Source organism: Scomber japonicus, chromosome 8, assembly GCF_027409825.1.
Source record: "Scomber japonicus isolate fScoJap1 chromosome 8, fScoJap1.pri, whole genome shotgun sequence".
Lineage (NCBI taxonomy): Eukaryota > Metazoa > Chordata > Actinopteri > Scombriformes > Scombridae > Scomber > Scomber japonicus.
This window is the reverse complement of record NC_070585.1, coordinates 12613999-12632270: the sequence shown is the minus strand read 5'-3', so window position 1 is coordinate 12632270 and position 18272 is coordinate 12613999. Positions and strand designations below refer to the sequence as shown.

General features: G+C 39.1%; 1 protein-coding gene across 1 annotated transcript; it reads right to left on the bottom strand.

Annotated features, from left to right (window-relative positions):
* Positions 1–201: 201 nt before the first annotated feature.
* sh3rf2 (SH3 domain containing ring finger 2) lies at positions 202–16393 on the bottom strand. The gene is made up of 11 exons (XM_053324045.1): positions 16255–16393; positions 15630–16053; positions 11049–11315; positions 9573–9668; positions 8027–8419; positions 2539–2648; positions 2213–2383; positions 1705–1979; positions 1314–1609; positions 901–1199; positions 202–758 (listed from the first exon to the last, which is right to left on the bottom strand). Exons 2-11 carry the CDS (start codon positions 16050–16052, stop codon positions 578–580), a joined length of 2511 nt encoding a protein of 836 aa, XP_053180020.1. The 5' UTR covers position 16053; positions 16255–16393; the 3' UTR covers positions 202–577.
* Positions 16394–18272: the final 1879 nt, after the last annotated feature.

Sequence of the window (18272 nt, the reverse complement as noted above, 5' to 3'; positions counted from 1 at the left end):
AAATAGAATTAACTTTTTGGACGAAAGACTAGACCTAATTTTAACATTGTGATACACATATGTGCTTTCTGTTGTTTACTTTACACATTAACACAATACTTGTGCATTTGATCAAGACTTTTAAACATTGTACAAAAACTGGAAGTAAGACACCAACTACTAATGTTTTGGAAGTATAGTTTATTACCACATAAGCAGTACAGATATTTTACCTTATTATTTCTCTAAATATACTTTGTTTTCTTTGTGGGTTTTGACAAAGGCACTCACCAATTTGTGTAACATGGGTTTAAACAGGGAACAGCCATTAGGTGGGTTTTTGTGCAAAATCTTATCATTGTACATGTGTAACATACATGCACATACATTGAAGGACGCAAAATATATCTCTGGAGATTTAATCACACTCCCACATGCACTCAGGACAAAAATAAACACTTTCTTCATAGGATTGTCATTTGGCAGTATTAACTTTTGGACCTCAACACACATCATGTTGTTGAACAGGTCAGTCAAGTCATTTGGCAGTTTTAACACAGGGAAAATAGAGTTATACTCCTACAGTAACACTACACAGTCAGCTGAGCTTTTCCAGGGCTTGGAGAACACTGCTATGAAATAAGCCTGTGTGGCCACTGCTCTCCTGAGTAACCAGAACCCGTCCGTCAGGTCGAGGTCTGTGGACGAGGACAAACTCCCCTTGGAGCAGACTGAGTTCAGAGTCTGTCTGGGCTAAATGCGTTGTGGTCACTCTGTGTCTGTGTAGGAAAGCAAGCAAAAGATGGCAGAGATTTCTGCACTGTGAGTCACTTCAATAACAATTTTTCAAGTCTACTTCATCAGTCTGATAATTAATTGCTGCTCTCTGTTTTCAAGGGCAAACCCACAAATACAACATACCTGCTGGGGCTGAACTGAGCTGCCATGGCTGACGGCTGGGCTGATACTGGTTTTGGGGGGTTAGAATTCAGATCTGTCACAGCTGTTTCAAGGCCTCTCCTAAGAATAGGAGCTTTTCCTTCTTTGAGAATGATTCCTGGTCCGTCTCTTCCCAGGGTGAGTGATGGGGCCCACACTTCCAGCGGAGGGGGACCATGACGACTGTTAGGGGGAACCTGACTTCCCGAGGACCAGGAGGAGGTCCGAAGTCTTGGAGGAGGGGAGTCTTCATCTGTGAGGAATCGCACTGATTTTGCAGGCTTAGGAAATAAAATATTTACAGTAAGGCACATCATAATGACTACATACATAGTGCATAACTTTAGGCAAATACAGGCTTACGCCTCTTGCAAGATACAAAGGTTTTACGCTACCTTATCTGTATTGTTCTTATATGAGTCAGGTCTGACTAGAATTGAATGAGGGCGGTTGGAGGGCTGTCTGTCATGGTGAAATGCTGCCTCATGAGAAGTGATGAAATTCCTGTCCTTCAGAACTGAGGCAGCAGAGGGCGCTGCTGGTTCAGTCATCAAGTGCATTGGTCTACCAGAGTTGGACAGGGTGCTGCTGTTTTTCTTCCTCTGTAGGGCAGGTGAGTAGCCGGACGCCTGAACTTGTGCAAAGTTGGACGGGACATTCAAATTGGAAGAATGGCAGGTCGGATTTGAGCCTGAAAAAACATTTAAAAATGAAAAGGGGATTTTTGAAAACCTCCTGAAATCTCTAATTCAATCAAGATCTTAGATGAGTTGGTTGCTTACTAACCTCTATGTGGGTTAAAGATACGCCTCACAGTGTCCCAGCCTTGTGAACCCCCATAGAAGGTCGATTTTCCAGCACCAGTAGATGTCATTGCATGCTGTGCTCCATTTGGCACAGATGGCACCTGTCCTGTTGAGAATATCGCTCCATCACTGTTTACCCTATCAAGAGCAAGGACCACAGTAGGAGTCTTGGCAGCTGTGGGTTTCTTTCCAGAGACTGTGTTGTACTGTAAGGACGCATTAGCTGCTTTGGTCTCCAGAAGTCTGGCTGATGTTCTGCAATGAGGCAATAAGATAGATGAGTATAAACTGAAGTATCACATGTTATACTGTAATGCAAGTTTATTTGCAGCCCCTGTTATATAGCTTTATATTTCTGATTCATGCATCATATAAATGTGTGCATGATGACATGTCTTCCTGCCCAGTGCCCACACAGAACTACTATATCCTGAATCTAAACATCATTTAGCCCCCACACTGTGCAGTCAGAGATCACAGCCTTTCACCTGAGCACAGGAGTGACGTAGTTGCTGGGCAGAATGCCTACTTTGCCCGTTCTGAGCGATAACCCACGCAGCCAACCTTCTTTGAACTTGCCATACACTCCCACCATCTCGCCTTTCCTCAGCTCCAGCTCCTCTGGGCGTCGTGGCTTATAGGAGTACAGGACAGCACACCTGGGGAGTCACACAGGAGGGTGACTACAACATTTCAAAAACATATGCAAATGTATCCAGAATGATTTATTTGAGTGGTTGGTGTTTCTTTTTATATTGCCTACAGTATGTTGAACCTTAATTTTGTTAATGTAAGGTTTAAAACAGTAACTCACACACTGATTGAGAGCTGCTGTGTGGAGGAGTTCCTGCCGTCTGCAGGGACAGAGGATATTTGGGGGTTTAACAGAGCCATAGAGATGTTAGGAGTCTCACTGGTCATCTTCTTCTCGCTCTGTAATGAATTTGGGTCCAAAATGATCATCATATGGAATTCAAAACGAAAAATGAACAGTATTATTTCAAATTATGTTAGGCTAAAACTCTAAAAGACAAACTATCTCTTGGATGGTGTTGGGTTCATTTTTGGCAAACAGATTATGTTATAATAAAATAGAAGCATACAAATAGGCCTACAACTAAGAGCAATACCACACAGTATATATATACATATAAATATATACACACACACATACTATAATAACAGTGCGTCTAAGTATCTCAAAGACCATTAGGGTACAGGATTTTCTCATGGGTAGCTAAAAGATGATAAAGTAAATGATCACTGTTAATTCATTGCATGCTCTGAAGATAAAATTACCTTTAGCTACATAACGTTAGCCTAATTTTGCTAGCTGTTACTACCTGACAAGTTAGCTATGGTAATTTTGTTTTTTAGACGATTTTGACATTTGCCCTGATTTTTTCAGATCAAATCAACATCAAAGTCATAGATGTTATGACTGATGATGACGAGTTATACAAAACTTTGAAACTTTCTCATGAGCACATTAAAGTTTCTGGTGCACACCAATTCCTGCTCCATGTCCCCTTAAGGACCTTGTATTTAAGCTCATCATTCAAGTCATTGTTTTGTGCTGAGGTGGTGGGTGATTTAAAAGATGGTGGTGGGGAACACCGTCTAAACACATCAGTCCAAACTCTATTTGGCTGAGATATTGTGACTGTGAAGGACAAAGCATATGATTCACACGATTTCATACCCATCAGATCATTCGTTTGTCCACTCATCTACTCAGGTTCTTTCTTCAATTTGTCCATATATTAGATATGATTATTTGAAATGCTCAGCTGCATCTCTATCAATATAGAAATGATAACGTATATATATATTCTAAGCTGTGTAACATATTCACAGTAAAGTGTATTTATCATGGCATGACAGACTTCCATATTTCATCACCCAAGAAGCTGAAAGCTAAAAAAAACTCTGACAGGCCTGGAGACATAGCAGCGTCTAGCAGGGAGAGACACTGAGGTGTCTCCCAACTGTTAACAACATAGTATGAAGCTTAATACCTAATTATTTAATTACCAACTCCCTTTTAGGGAGAGGTTTATTATATACCTCTAATTTTCTCCTCTGACCAAACAAATCTCTCAAACGTGACGTTTATTTTTTGTAATCATTACAGAGAGGTGGAAATAACTTTCACTGTGCCTATTATCTCCTCAGTGACGTCCGCAGATGATTGCTGCTATTTAAAGCACTACCACTACCGACTACTGCTTAAAGCATTAATGCCGGCCTGTAGGCGAAGGTTCTCTATATACAGTATGTGCCTGTATCCTGAAGTGATGCAATGTATTCACACTGTACCTCAGAGAAACACAAAGCAAATCTTAATTAAGAAGCAGCCATTGCTATAACCACATTATCACTTGTCAAAAGCAGTGCTGTGAGGCAGAAGTAAAAAGAGATAAAGTTAGAATAGTATGTCCTGAAGACATACCAGCCCTCTATCTTATACGAGAGCAGATGGATGTTCATCACTGTCATCTATAGTTTCTTTGTCCATGTGTATGCTGAGTGTTGTGAAAAGCTTTTATGACATCACAGCCATGACCACGAGATAGTGAGAACTTCCTGTCATTGCTGAGATTTTTCTACATCACTGTTACTTAAAAGCAGCAGGAATGCAAATTAATTTTCATCTTGTGACAGCAAAGCGCTGCTATCTTTTTGAAAATGTTGTTAAATGTTACAAGAAACAAGCTCAACACTTTTTTCATGTTTTAAATAATTTACTTCTTTTCATTTCCCTGTGTCCTTTTTCTATTCTTGGTTTGTGTTTTATCAGATACAAAGAGCCTGTCTGAGTTATGCTGCTGTCACGCAATGGCCAGGTGCAGCATCAGTGCTATATTTACATGGAGAGGATAACTGTTGGCCAAACAGTAAATAAAGTCTTATTCTGTTTAAACAGAGGACATCCTCTATAATCCCTGCAGCCAAAAATAAGGCAATTAACAGAATATATACTGTATGTGTGTTCTCCTCATGTTAGTCTGCTACCAGGTTGGTCAACATGCAACCTCTCTCCTCACATAATCAAAGTAAGTAAGTTTTGTATAGAAATCAGTTTTGAAAATTAAACACATAACTAAAACCTAACCTAACTAACCATGGATTTGTAAAATGCTAAATACCCTAATACATAATTAAACAAAAAAAAACAGCCTGTATCATTCACAGTAACAACAGATTTAATTACAGATCATTTGTATCTAATTTATTCTCTTCATTTGAACATTTCTTTTCCAAAGCCTATTCTAATGCCACAACAGATTTTTTCCCCAGTTACTGCCTGTTTTTATAATGTTTGTAAAGTCTTTGTCAATCGAGAAAGGTTGTCATGATCTGATTGGCTGTTCAGTCTGAATGAGCTAAAAAAACCCTGTACTGTACTGTGTCCTTATTAATCATATTAAATGCAAACTTATCTGTGCATGAGAATCATGTATCTAAAGTGTCTTAACTGTAAACTGAACTTCAAACTTCAAAATTTAGACAGAAAACAAAAACATCTATTATCAGAAATCCATATTAGATATTTTAATTCATTTTATCACAAAAAATAAGCCTGCAAAAATGTCTAAATGAGAAATGAAGGGAAAAAACACCAAATCCCAGCAAAGAGGACTTGATAAAAATCTATTTGTGAAGCTCAACACTTGCATATGTGTGTGTAAAATGTGATACACACGTATACATGTAAGTAACTAAATAAAGTGAACACATGGGATGACTGATATTTTGCTGTGAGATTAACACAAAGTGAAAATGTGTCAGAATTAATTACTGATTAAAAGGTCCTGCACTAGTACTTTCAATGACTGTAACTAATTAGAGCTTTAGTTAGGCTGATGCTGGATGGAGCTATACTGGAAATCATGTCACCAAACTCTATGAACTAATAACATGAGCTTGAATTGTATTAATCACATTTTTTACTATGAAAGTTTGTTCTGTCAACACAATGAATGTTGTGTGGTTGAAGGCAACTTTTATGAGCCCAGAGAGGCTGAATACAATCAATTAATTCAACGGAAAGGATTAGATGGATATTTTGACTATTAATTGGTGTTTTGGATTTCTTTACCTCAGGATGTGAGTTGGAAGTGGGTGGGGTCTTTATGGGACATTTCTCGCAAATAAGTACCAGTGAAATATGATATGGTATTTAACTTTCCTGTGTTACATTTCATGATGTTTCTGCCTTTGGCTCCTTTCCGTGCTGTATTATGTTATTATTACGTAACCATGACATTATTCACACTAATTGTTTCATCCACAGTTGGTAGCTACATATCCTCGTCAAACAGCTGAGCCAGAGGTGAGAGCTGATGGGGCGCAACACTGAGAATACGTATGTTGGTTTGGTCAGTAGGGAGCTCAGCCTCAGCTTTAGGGATGGAGCTCTCCTCTCCTTTAAAAAGGGAAGTGCATGCCTTGTCTGCTATTACTGGCCCACTGATGTGAGAGTGAGTGTTACCTGCTTAGTGAAGAGGAAGGAGTTTGAAGGCAGGGGAGAGAGGGGTCTGTTATGTAACAAACCACCAGTGACTCATCAGCAGCAGCATGAGAGAGATAAGCAGACACACTGAGGGACTCTCCAAGCCTCCCACTCTCTTATTATCTCTTATTTTTCCTCATTTTCCTGCTTCTTGTGTTTTGCCTTTTTGCAGCTTGTAAAATTTTGTTTTCTGTTTGTCCTGCCAGCCCCACACCATTCTTTCTTTTCCTTCAGTATTTCCCCTCACCCATTCCTCTTCCTGTCTTATAGTGACCATTCCCTGATTTTTTTTCTCAAGTATCAAGTCTCCTCCACCTCCGTTCCTCTCCTAGTTTTTCTCCAACCTGCATGCGGTCTAGCATTTTATGCTCTGACATGTACAATTGCTGGGTAGAGCTGTGAAATTTCATCTGAATCAAAGGAAATCATTATCTCAGGGGGCAGGGCACTTGGCAGCAGGTTATATTATTAAACCTTGCAGAGACATTTATGTTGGCACAGGCACTATCGGGCAATTTAAAATCCTCATTGTTTCTAATGTAAATAGATAGAAAGGACTTACATAACATTGTTGATATGACATGTATCCATTAAAAGCTTTCAAGTGAGGTGGTCAGACTAAATGAGTTCATATTTTATTATTCTTAGGTATTTTCACAGCAAGCTTGGTTATCATGTTTTGCAGCTAAAAACTGAAATGCAGTGTTTGTGTGAACTTGCCTCTTTGAGCCCTCAACCACATCACTACTGTCTACCACATGTAAATAGCTGCCTGTGGAATTTCATAATGTCTGAAAAAAATAAAAAAAAGAATCCACAAATATCTCAATGAGGTCTCTGTCATTCATCCATCATCCTGGCATGTGATAGTCTGCATAAAATATGCAAGGAGTATCATGTTGGTCATATGAAAAGAGTTGGTGAACAGACTGTCTTCATAGTTTCAGATCTAAATTATCCGGAGGTTTTTTGTTATTAATTGGTGCCAGAAACAGCTCCATGCAAGAATGACATAGTCAAAATGGCAAAAGATAAATAAAATATTAATAATAAAAATAATAAAAATACTATTGGAAGTCAGTTTTAAGAGTCTTAGAGACTTGAGTGTTCACCTAATAAGTTATTCAGATGACATTACCTGAAAGTTAACAGAAGTACTCTCTAATTTGGCATCATTCTATCAGACATTTAAGTCAGAAGAGCATTTTTGTTTTTTCTAGAGCTCTATTGTTCTGCCCAACTTCCCTCAAGTCCTGTATTTACTTCAGCTGGAAAAAGAAAAATTACACAAAACACTGAACTGCTATTCACCTCTGAGGGGAAAGTCTGGCTTATGTCCCAGGACTCTTGATTAAAGACCTTTGAAAGTATCAGTCCACTCACCTCCAGTCCTCATTCCTTTAACCTCACATCTTTCATAGCTAACCTTTTTAACCACATCTGTGTTGTCTTAATGAGAGACACTTAATCATGTAGCGGCCAACAGAAGGGTGAACACTCTCTCTTTCATTCATTCCTAAGCTTTGTGTCATGATTCCCTCCCTGAACCCCAGAGGACAACTTGATACCTTAGTGACTCAAATAAAAACGTCTATTATTCCACAGAAAACTGTTCTGCCTTTTGCCAACCACATGTTTTCTGTTATAACAAATCACTGCAAACTAAACAAAGTCAAACATAGTTTAGCTTTCAAATAGTGAGAGCAGAATCTGAAATCGATAAAAATATGAAACTATCACATCGATGTGGCATGCATAAAGACAGATGTTTTGGCACATGGCTCACCTGTAACAGGTGTCTGTCTGTGTTGTCAGAGTGGCGTCTAATTCGCTGATAGTTCACTCTGGAGGGGTGAGCGTGTCCCCGGGTGGTTGAGGGCAAAGAGAGACGGTGTGTCTGACCCTGATGGTTGAAGGTGCTGATGTTGGTCGACTCTCTTTTGATCGTCTGATGAAAGTTGGTGCTGCTGGCTCTGGGCTGTTTCCACTGGTTGGAGAGAGGCAAAGCATTGATGATGGGAGTCTGTGCTGGAACTTGAGGGATTCGGTAATGGGTGGTCCTGTTGGATGCGTCAGTGGCCTTGTCTTTGCCCCCACTCCCGGTCCGATTGTGAAATTCTGCTGAGTCACTCCCCCTCCGACTCTTTCCCTCCAGCAGTTTGGCAGTCACTGAGTTTGGCTGGGAGAGATGAATGCATGAGGAGAAATCACAGAGAAAACCAGTACTAATCCTTACAAAGAGAACAGCCAATCTTCAACGAGAAAATCCTCACCAACTCGCTCCTACCTGCTACTAGCGCCTGTCAACCTCTGCTCCTGCTGATCAGCGAAACGGCTGTCTAAATACATCCACTTATGACTACTCCACTCACCCCTACAACTTGTTGGGCAGGCAGGCAGGAAGGGAGGCAGACAGACAGACAGACAGACAGCAGGATAAGTACCAGCCAATAAGCCAGGAAAGGTTGACTGGTGCTGAGAGAGGAGCAGGAGGCAACATAAAATATAGAGCTGCACAGACAGGCAGGCAGGCACACAGACAGGAATGGCAGGGTTAATGCTTTCACTCCCCACAGTGATGTGCTGTTATGCCACCCAAGCAGAGAAAGCATTACTGTGTCTTCACGCCTGGCTGCACGACACTCGAGGAAAGGCAGACTCAGGAAGGAGAGGGGAGAGGAGAAAAGAGGAGGATGAAAGAGTAAGAGCACAGAGGTAGAAAAGCGATGGAGAGCAGTGCTGAGGCGGGGCTTTAGCACAGGACTATGATGAGCAGTATATGAAAGGAGGAGTAAGAGGAGGAGAGGACTAATTAGGGGAGGGGAAGAGTTAGAGAAAATTAGGGAAACAGATGACAAGTGAGGAAAGTAAACAAGAGGAGACGAATGAGGCACTACATTAACCCCACCATATGAACAAATACAATTTTCCCCAGCATGCATGAAGTTAATTCCTGGAGGCAGAAAGCACAGAGGAAAACAAATGACAGTCAGCTAGCTACGCAAGCTTTGCAAACCTGAGTAAGCCACATAGTCACACGCTAATGAGAAGCTGCAGACACAGCAGGGCTTCAGAGATTTGCTCTCTGCCGGTACAGGATGACATTTACGGATGAATCAAAGATTTGAATGGAAATCAAGGTAGCACTCTGGCAGTGACCTGGAATTAATCCAGCGATGACATCTATGGTTCAATTCATTACAAGAGCTACACTATCAGAGCAAAGTGGTCAAAACGGCAGGTGTCCCTCATCACACTGAAAAAGCCATAACCCACATTCATCAATGAAGAAAGAAAGAAAGAAAAAACAAACAAACAAACAAAGAACCAACCTCAGTAAACTGCAGAGGGCAAATTCCAACTTTGTCCCCTAGCTTGGCTTCAATCCAGTGTTCATCCACCCGTCTGATGACAGTAAGGATGTCTCCCTGTAGACCAGAAATAAGTAACAGACACACAGAGAGAGAAGTGAACTTAAGAATGGCTAAAGTGACAACAAGGTGAAAGGCAGAGAGACTACTGTAAAAAGAAAGAAAACAAAACAAACCCAAAAAAGTTGCCAGTTGCTTATAACAGAGTGTGCAGGACATTGGAGACTGAGCACAGAGCTCTGAAACTCTCAGAGCGAAGCGTTACTCCTTTAGCATGTGACATCAACGCCCTTTGTGTCTGCAGGCCAAGTCCTTTCTGCAGCCAGCCTCCCTCTAAAAACCATTTGACCATCTGCATTTATATATAAAAAAGGCAAGCTCAAGTGTGCCTTAATGGAGAGCACACTACTAAGTAGGCCTATGGAGGCCCTTATATAACCCTCTCAGAAATCCTTGAGGGTAAGTAACAACCACTGCAGCAGAAGTCTCAGCCTCCAGTTGTACAAGTCTCAGTTTTTAGGCTTTCAAAACAGTGAAAAGAACAAAAAAGCAATTACCCCTGGCCATTATGTATCTGTACAATTGGGGACTTCCTGTGCTGTACATGATACATAGATAGACTACCAGCTCAAATAAGCCACACCAGAGGCATGCAGAAATTAAATCACAATCTATTAAGACACAAGGACATTGTAATATTTGTGTCACTGAAGGCAACTGTTTGTTTTTATGTTTTTTCAATAATTGATGGATCTATAGTTTGTTTCAATCAATAAATGAACACAACAGATATACTCAAAAATGCATATTTAAAGTTGAAAACAAATTATTTACAGTGGTATTAACCAGAAAAATTGAGCAAACTGCATGAAACTGAAACAGCCTAATGTCTGCAGTTGTTCTACCTGATGAATACTCCCTGTATGTGTATTGACTTTTTTTTTGTATTCGTTCCTTTCTATGCCTTATTAGATGTTAGATTGCTCTGTTGCTCCTGTTGAAAGGCGTGGTACAAGTATATTTGCTTTGCCTTCCCACAGGAAGTTGTTTAGCAGAGGTGGTAAACCACACTGATCCAGATGCATCTTGTTTAATGATTGTTTGATTGTTACATGATGACCTAAATACATTTCCACCTACTGAGTGCATTATATCAAAGCTGAGCGTAATTGCTCTTTCTTCTTATTTATTTCATAAAAGTATATTAATCTTCTGCATGTGTGTTTGTTATGTATTAATTACAGTGTATTCATTTTCTGATGATGATGCTAGAATAGATTATTTATTTCAGGCATGGTGGCCCATCTCTGCTATTCAACCCTGCAGGAAACCCTGCTAAAAAATGTTTATATATTTAAGATAGTGTGCACATACAAGTGACTCAACTCAAATGAGCATTTCCTGCTCTGTTAAGTAAGTTAAGTTAGAGTGTCAGACCTTCAGGAAGCTGAGACAATATTTACTGTCTTCCAGATTCATCTCTTCAGGATTAAAGTCGTACAGCGCTCTGCGGAGAGCCAGTGGTTGGGACTGCTGGAGGGGCTGTAGCTGTGGCATGCTGGCAGTAGCAGATGTGCTACTACTGCCACCGATGCTTCCATCACACCAGTCCTCATCCACCTTGTATTTCATGGTGATACTGTTACCAGGCATGAGCACTGGTGAGTCTTCTCGTTGGTAACGCCCTGAAGCTCGCACAGCAACCTGAGGAACAGAAGAAAATCAAATATGTATGTTCAAGAAACATGGTGGCCATTGTTTAACATGCATTTCTCAAGAAAGTGAAACTACACTTTTTTTATACATTTTGGGTGGCAAAAGCTCTTTAGGCTGGACTTCTTTAAAGATGATAAATATAACTGTAATTGCAGAAGAATGCCGAACATGAAGCTATTTATTTTGTCCTACTCCTTTACTATGACAAGTCAAAACCAGATAGATGGGTAGTTGACTTTATTAATCCATGGAAGGAAATGAAATCATCATGGCAGCCAGATACATTCAATTACAGATGACAGCAAGTACATGAATGCAGCAGCAATGATGAATAAATAGAAAAACTAAAGAATGGATAAGTGAAGATACAGACTGATAGTCCAGTTACAAATACAAGATATGGGCATTAAGTGCTAAAGATTATTAGCACCAGATACAGGCAAATATTCAAGTGTGCAATGAGCAAAGTAATAATAATAATCGTAATAATAATAATAATACCTCCTGTATCGCTCCTTTACACACCGGAGACTACCATTTGTAAAAAAAAAAACAAAAAAAAAATGTTGATGTGTAATATCTTCATCTAGATACAGAGCTGTGTTTCATATGTCACATCCTTTTTCCTTTCTAAGAACATATTATCAAGTATCAAGTGTTTCACTGGTAATGTCTTTTTTCTACCACCCTTTATCAGTGAGGTTGATGAGAGTGTAAACAGCGCACGTACACTAAATCATGTTTCCGTTTAAGGTATATAGAATATTTTATAGTTTGTGTGATTCTAAACAGTATGATGATATTTCAACCTGTGTCATTAACATTGTATTAATCATCATTACAATCCATAAATGTGATTGATGTCATTAAAGGGAAATCAGGGAAGGGAAAAAACAAATAAAATATAATAAAACAATTTTCTGAGCCGTAACTGAGCACTGTTGTTGTCTTCCAAAAAGTCAGTCAGGGAATTCAATTTGTGCTGTTTATTAAAGCTGAAGAAGAAAGTGACTTAAATTATACAGTAACCCAAAGTGGTGCTGAATAACACTGCTGAAAAAATGATCCCCAAGAAGAGAGGTTCCTTGATTTGAAGGGAACGTTTGAGGAATTCAAATCAATTAGCAGAGATTTACAAAAAGTAAGAAACTGTCCACACTTCTCACTCATCAGGTCCAATTTGTGTTTAATCTCTCCAGTATGTTGATGTTATTCTAAAATGGACACACTAAACTAACTTAACTCTTGTTATACCTGGCCTGAGTGGAAGAATACTGGTAGAATAAGTCATCCAACATTGCTCTTAGCTGCAGGTTGTCTGAAGTGTCTTTTTTAACTCTGGCTGAACTCGAGCAAAGTATTACAAGTAAACTCTTGAACGCTCTCAACAGTTTATAGTGATCATAGCACTATTGAGAGGTAAAGTTTTTGTTTCTCATCATCTCACAGAATAAATTTGATGATCAGCATCAAATGATTTACACACTGTGAAGTACTTTTATGGTCCACAAACCTCCGCTGTGTTTAAATTAGGTGACAGTGTGAGTTGACCTGCTTTATATAGATATTTTTAAACATTCATAGCTTTTGATTTTGTCATCTTCTTTTGAATCGCATTTTTTATTACATCAAACTCAAAATTCTCAAATAATGAGAAGGAATGAAAATAAATTAGTCTCATTTTATCACATTTTGTTAGGTTTTTCTGGCATTTTAAAAACTTTACCAGAGACAGTGAAAAGATTTGAAATAAGGGAAAAATTTTCTCTTGGTTGTGTTTTTCCTTAATTAGATAACTTTCTCCGTTTTGTGTAAGAAACAAATTTCTTCCAAACATTAACTTCTATATCTTCCTATGTTAATTTATATGACTCACTCTTACTGTTCAGTCATAATTAGTTTGATTAATCCTAAACCTACTGCTCGATACAGTAGGTAGGTTATGGTCTCACTATATACTTCTAAGAATACTGACTCACATTTCACCAGAAGAAACATTTTAATAGTTCAGATCACTTTCCAGGCTCTTTATGTGTCACATTATCTCATACAGCTGTTGATAGTTAATAAGTAAAAAATCCCAGTTAGTGGTGAGTAAGTAATTCACAGTTCAGAGATGAGGCATACAACTCAATTTCAGAAAGTGTGGAGGAATATATTAATGATACATCATAGTGGTGGGCAATATGACGATAAATGCTGTGAGGCAACATAAAGTTTCCATGGAGTTTATACAGAGTATGCTTCACTTTAACATATGTGGGTGTATCAGGTCATTCTGAGCAATGTTACAAATCCATGAGCAGCACTGCTCTGGAATGTTATATAATTGTTTGCATCAATGTGACTAAGTACTTTTCCCCTGGTATTTAATTTGATTGATTAGTCAGAAACAGACATCCCCGTGTGGTTATTTAATAGACCTACATAATCAGGTTTTCAATTAATTTTAGACAAAATTCACTTCACATATATCAATATTATGATATACAATATACATGCTGTGATAGAGGATTTGATCCATATCATGCAGATCATGTTTAAAATCCATACATGATTATGTGATTTTAAAAAATGTAAGAAAGAATGAGCACATTAATAAATATTAATATGAATATATATATTTATTTTTTAACTGTTAAGTGACAAGACTTTAGGTTGCATACAGGTGATTATTGTCCTGAGAGCTCTTGGACATCTACTGTCTCAGCCAATCAATGTCATACTCTCATCATAGAGAGCCCTGCTGCTGATGCCTGCACATTTCTTTTAAAAATGAGTTAAAACAGAAAGATGCACAGTATTCTGCTGCTAAAGCTTTATTATTATGATGATATTAAATTGCTTTCTTTTTAGATTAGCAGCTTACCACCACGGAAGTGAGCCACAAAGGTGAGCTAACAGTTAGCCAAGTTGCTATGCCAAAAGTGATTAGCTTTGCTATATTTCTGACTCAATTTGTAACAAACTGAAAGTAATATTTAGATGCTGATATTTTCATAACATGCTTACCTAAAAAAGCTAAAACTTAGCAAACAACCATTTTGTGAATAGAGGGTCACTCTCTCTTTTACTTGATTTGGTTGTTAATCTATCACAGAACAATTTTGGCCATCCAACCTTCATCAGTGTGTTCAAATGACGAGATATGTTCCTTATTCAAAGGGGACAGGTGGATTACTAATTATTGTGGCATTGCAATCACATAGAAACATGTCACACCGAATATCACTGTCAGTCAATGCTGTACATTGTAATTCCACCATCCAGTTATACTGAAAAAATATCATTACATTCATTACATATTATTCACAAAATATATTCCAAAGCAACTACAGCTATGACTGTTTGACCTATGTTCTATTTCTTACATGCTATCAAGCCAAAAGTCAATACTAACCAAACTTTTAATGTGTAATATTGCTTTAACTGGCAAAGCATAAACTGAGGCAAGTCCATGGGCGATGTTTCATCATCATCATTAGAAGTTGCCCATAATATTGCTTTGTCTCTTGTTGGGACACTCTGGGCAATTTTGGGGGGACTATTCATTAATATACAAGTTAGATAATTTGTTAGTGCCCTTTAAATATGAGAATACATCAAATGGCTTTTTGAGGCAAATATTATTTATATTTACTGTACACATTACGTTTGGTTGGTACTGGCTCAGTGACTTGATAGGTTCTTCTTTTATAGGCAAGCTGTAATAATTTCAACATAAATATACATTTTTCTGTTTTAATTTGTGCCAGAACTGTTCGCTCACCTGTGCAAGCTAATGTTATTTTACTTAAGTGGCGGAAATATGCTAATGTAAAAAGCTAATATGTGTTTTTAATATCATCATAATAATAAGGTTGTAGTACCAGACTAGTGCAAACTATCATTAATATAACATTATAAAACTTTCATGTTGAACTTAGCACCTATTTTGCCTAATTTGCACACACATCCGTTTTTACCTCCTTTATAGAATTTTTTTTTGCAGGCATCAGCAGCAGGGTTCTTTGTGATGACATCACCAACACTGATTGGCTGAGGCAGTTGTTGTCCCCAGGGCTATCACACAAAATGTTGATCTGAGGACAACTTTGCAAAATCAGGATGTGCAAGTTGCGCACCAGTATAGTGTGTTATATTTTGTTGCAGTGTGTTTTAATAACAGTGACACAGTTATAACAATGAAATGTCAATACATCTCATTTTCACAGTAAACAACTGAATATATCAATTGAAAGGTTTAGAAATGTGTTCAAGTGTATAGCTATGCACAGGATAAGGCCAAAGTAGGGCACTGACCTCATTGTGTCCTTGCTGCTCTCTGTGTTGACTCTCCTGCTGCTGCTGACCCTCCCTGACTGATGAGCTGCCCCTGGCAACGGGCACTGCTTTGTGTGCCTTCTGGCTGCCGGGCCCTGTGGACACCTGGAGCCCCTCCAGTAGCCGCACTAGCAGAATATTTGCAGGGAGCTCCTCCACCGTCCTGGCTGGGACAGGGGTGCGACACTCTGGGCAGAGCAGCTGGGAGTGGGCTGCCTCCTGCTTCTGCAAACAGGACATACAGAAAGTGTGCTGGCAGGGCAGTACCTTGGCTGACACATCTAGCTGCTCCAAACACAGAGGACATTCCAGCAAGGCCATGAGAGCCAGCTCCTCCATTTTAGAAGGACCTCTCTTTGTAACTAGGGTTTCTGGTACACCAGGAACACTGTAATCCACCATACTGGAAGAGAGAAGAATGAAAAGCTGTTACAATGACATAAATCCTACAGTACAATGAATGACGTACAGCATTACTGTCCAAAGTTCTCTACTGTGTCCAAACCAATACAATCAAGTTAACTACTATATAACTTCCAAGAGTCTGACAAGGTGTCATTATAAGATAGAGCAAACTTTGTAGTAAACATTACACGCTGCTTACGTGAGGGTGTTACTTGCTCACAGGTGTCTAGTCAGCTCACCTGGCTGCACAGGTAAGACAGCGACAGGAAATTTCCTCATTAGACGAAATACTCCGACATCTGTTTGACTTAAATCGACTTACACATGTGTCTGCTGACTCTCCGGGAGATATTCCCCAAAACTCCGATTAAGAAATGCGTAACTCCTTCTTCCCGGCTGTCGCCATGACGCAGTGCGTCGAGCACTGGGAGGTGCAGCGGCGCGTGAGCTGCGCGGTCGCTGACAGGCTCGTGCTAATACGTATCGATCAGGACCAGAAACCCACCTGTAGAAGTATTAGTCCTAACACATAGTGGCAACAAGCTCTCTTTTACAACAAGGCTAATTCATCAGAAGCTGTATCACATTTCACTGCCATGTCCGAGTTTAACCCTTAATCATCTTGATCTGAATAAATCATTAAATTTGACGACAGGAAAATGAAGTAATGATATCAAAATAATTCCCATAGATCAAATAACGTTATATATATCAATGCAAAAGTTTTATTAATTCCCAAACTAGTTCTTAGTCATGAATTAATTTGAAAATAAGTCTATAATAAAAAGCTGATTTAGCTGAAATTCTGCCCCTTGATTCAGTCTGATGATAATTTAGTCCATTTATTAATACATTGACATCAGTTTACTGAGTAAACCAACTTGTATTCATTAAAAAAATGTAGGAAAAGGGAATGTAAAACACACACATTGATGTTCACAGCACTATCATGTGACATGGTCTCCCTCTGCTGGTTTAATCACTGACCCTGCAGCTCTTCAGCCTGGTTCCATCACCTGCACTAGCTCAGCACAGCCCAAAGTAGTCCTACTGGATACAATAGAGTAAAAATAAATCAAATAAACCCAAACTCATCTCTCACACATATGTGAGAATATTAGCATACAAAGCGGTTACAGCAGATGATCATCAAGATGATCATAATCACTAGTTTTATCATTTGCAAACTCCAAATTCCTTTTCTTGCATCCTAAGACTAAATAATTCATCCATATTGGCTATGTACCGAAAGTTCAGGACATACGTTTGAATTTTTTAAACAAACATGAATCTTTTATCTCTTTCTTCACGTCAGCAGAACTCAGGGAATTCTAAAAATGTACATATGGCTTTTACAGAGAGAGAGCAACAGAAAGAGAGAGAGATTAGCCATGACTTATTTACATGTTCATATCAATGTTGATACAGGCCCTTCCTCTCAAGCCTCTTAGAGTTTAATGGCTCTAGCAGAGTAAAGAGGGGCCTAAACAGGGCTTGATTTTAGCTCTGGGTAATGTTTTTCTGGATCGAAACTGAACTGCTTGATGACTATAGTGTTTCCATCTGTGAGTGATGGGAACACTACAGTGTATGTCAATGTGTATCAAAGATTCAGAGGAAGGAGTGTTGTTGTTTTCCTGCTCAGAGGAAGTCAGTGTATAAGTGCTTACCAGCTTCTTACAGTACAGGTCAGTCTGGCCTCCACTGAGGAGCCTCATATGTTGTGGGATGGGTAACATGTTTGATGGTTCTGATATATAGTCTATCTGATGGAGAGGAAAGGGTTTCCCCAGGGATTGCTCTTAGCTTGGTGTGCTGTCTCTCAGAATATCATGGCTTGTCACAAGTTGCTGTATAAGTAGGAGTGCCTTCTTCTCCAGTATTCATGTTTTATTAAAACGCTGTCTTACTCAGAGAGTGCTGCTAACTCACTGAATGTGATCTGTCTCAGCATTGCCTCTCTCAAATTTTTTCGGGTCCCTTTCTCCCCGTCTGTCTGCAGCGGTGTTTGATCATTTAACTGTGGAGCGTGCAGATGTGCTCATGAGTGTATGAGGATGTGTTTCAGCAGTTTAATTTTAACAAGGTGTCAGTCAAAGTGTATAATCCTTGTGCAGCAGTTTGATGAGGATTAACCACAAATCGAACAGCGCTTTAAGTGCATCAAAGCCACTTAATTAACTTCTATCCTCCACACAAAAGTTAGTAGCTGTCATG

What these genes read in the sequence shown, in the direction of transcription:
- sh3rf2 (XM_053324045.1), bottom strand. Translation starts at nt 16,052, where the DNA reads ATGGTGGATTACAGTGTTCCTGGTGTACCAGAAACCCTAGTTACAAAG. An exon ending in TACGTCACTCCTGTGCTCAG is followed by an intron (nt 1,980 to 2,212) that starts GTGAAAGGCTGT and finishes GCCTCATTGCAG; the next exon opens with AACATCAGCCAGACTTCTGG. An exon ending in GCTCAGTTCAGCCCCAGCAG is followed by an intron (nt 759 to 900) that starts GTATGTTGTATT and finishes TTTCCTACACAG; the next exon opens with ACACAGAGTGACCACAACGC.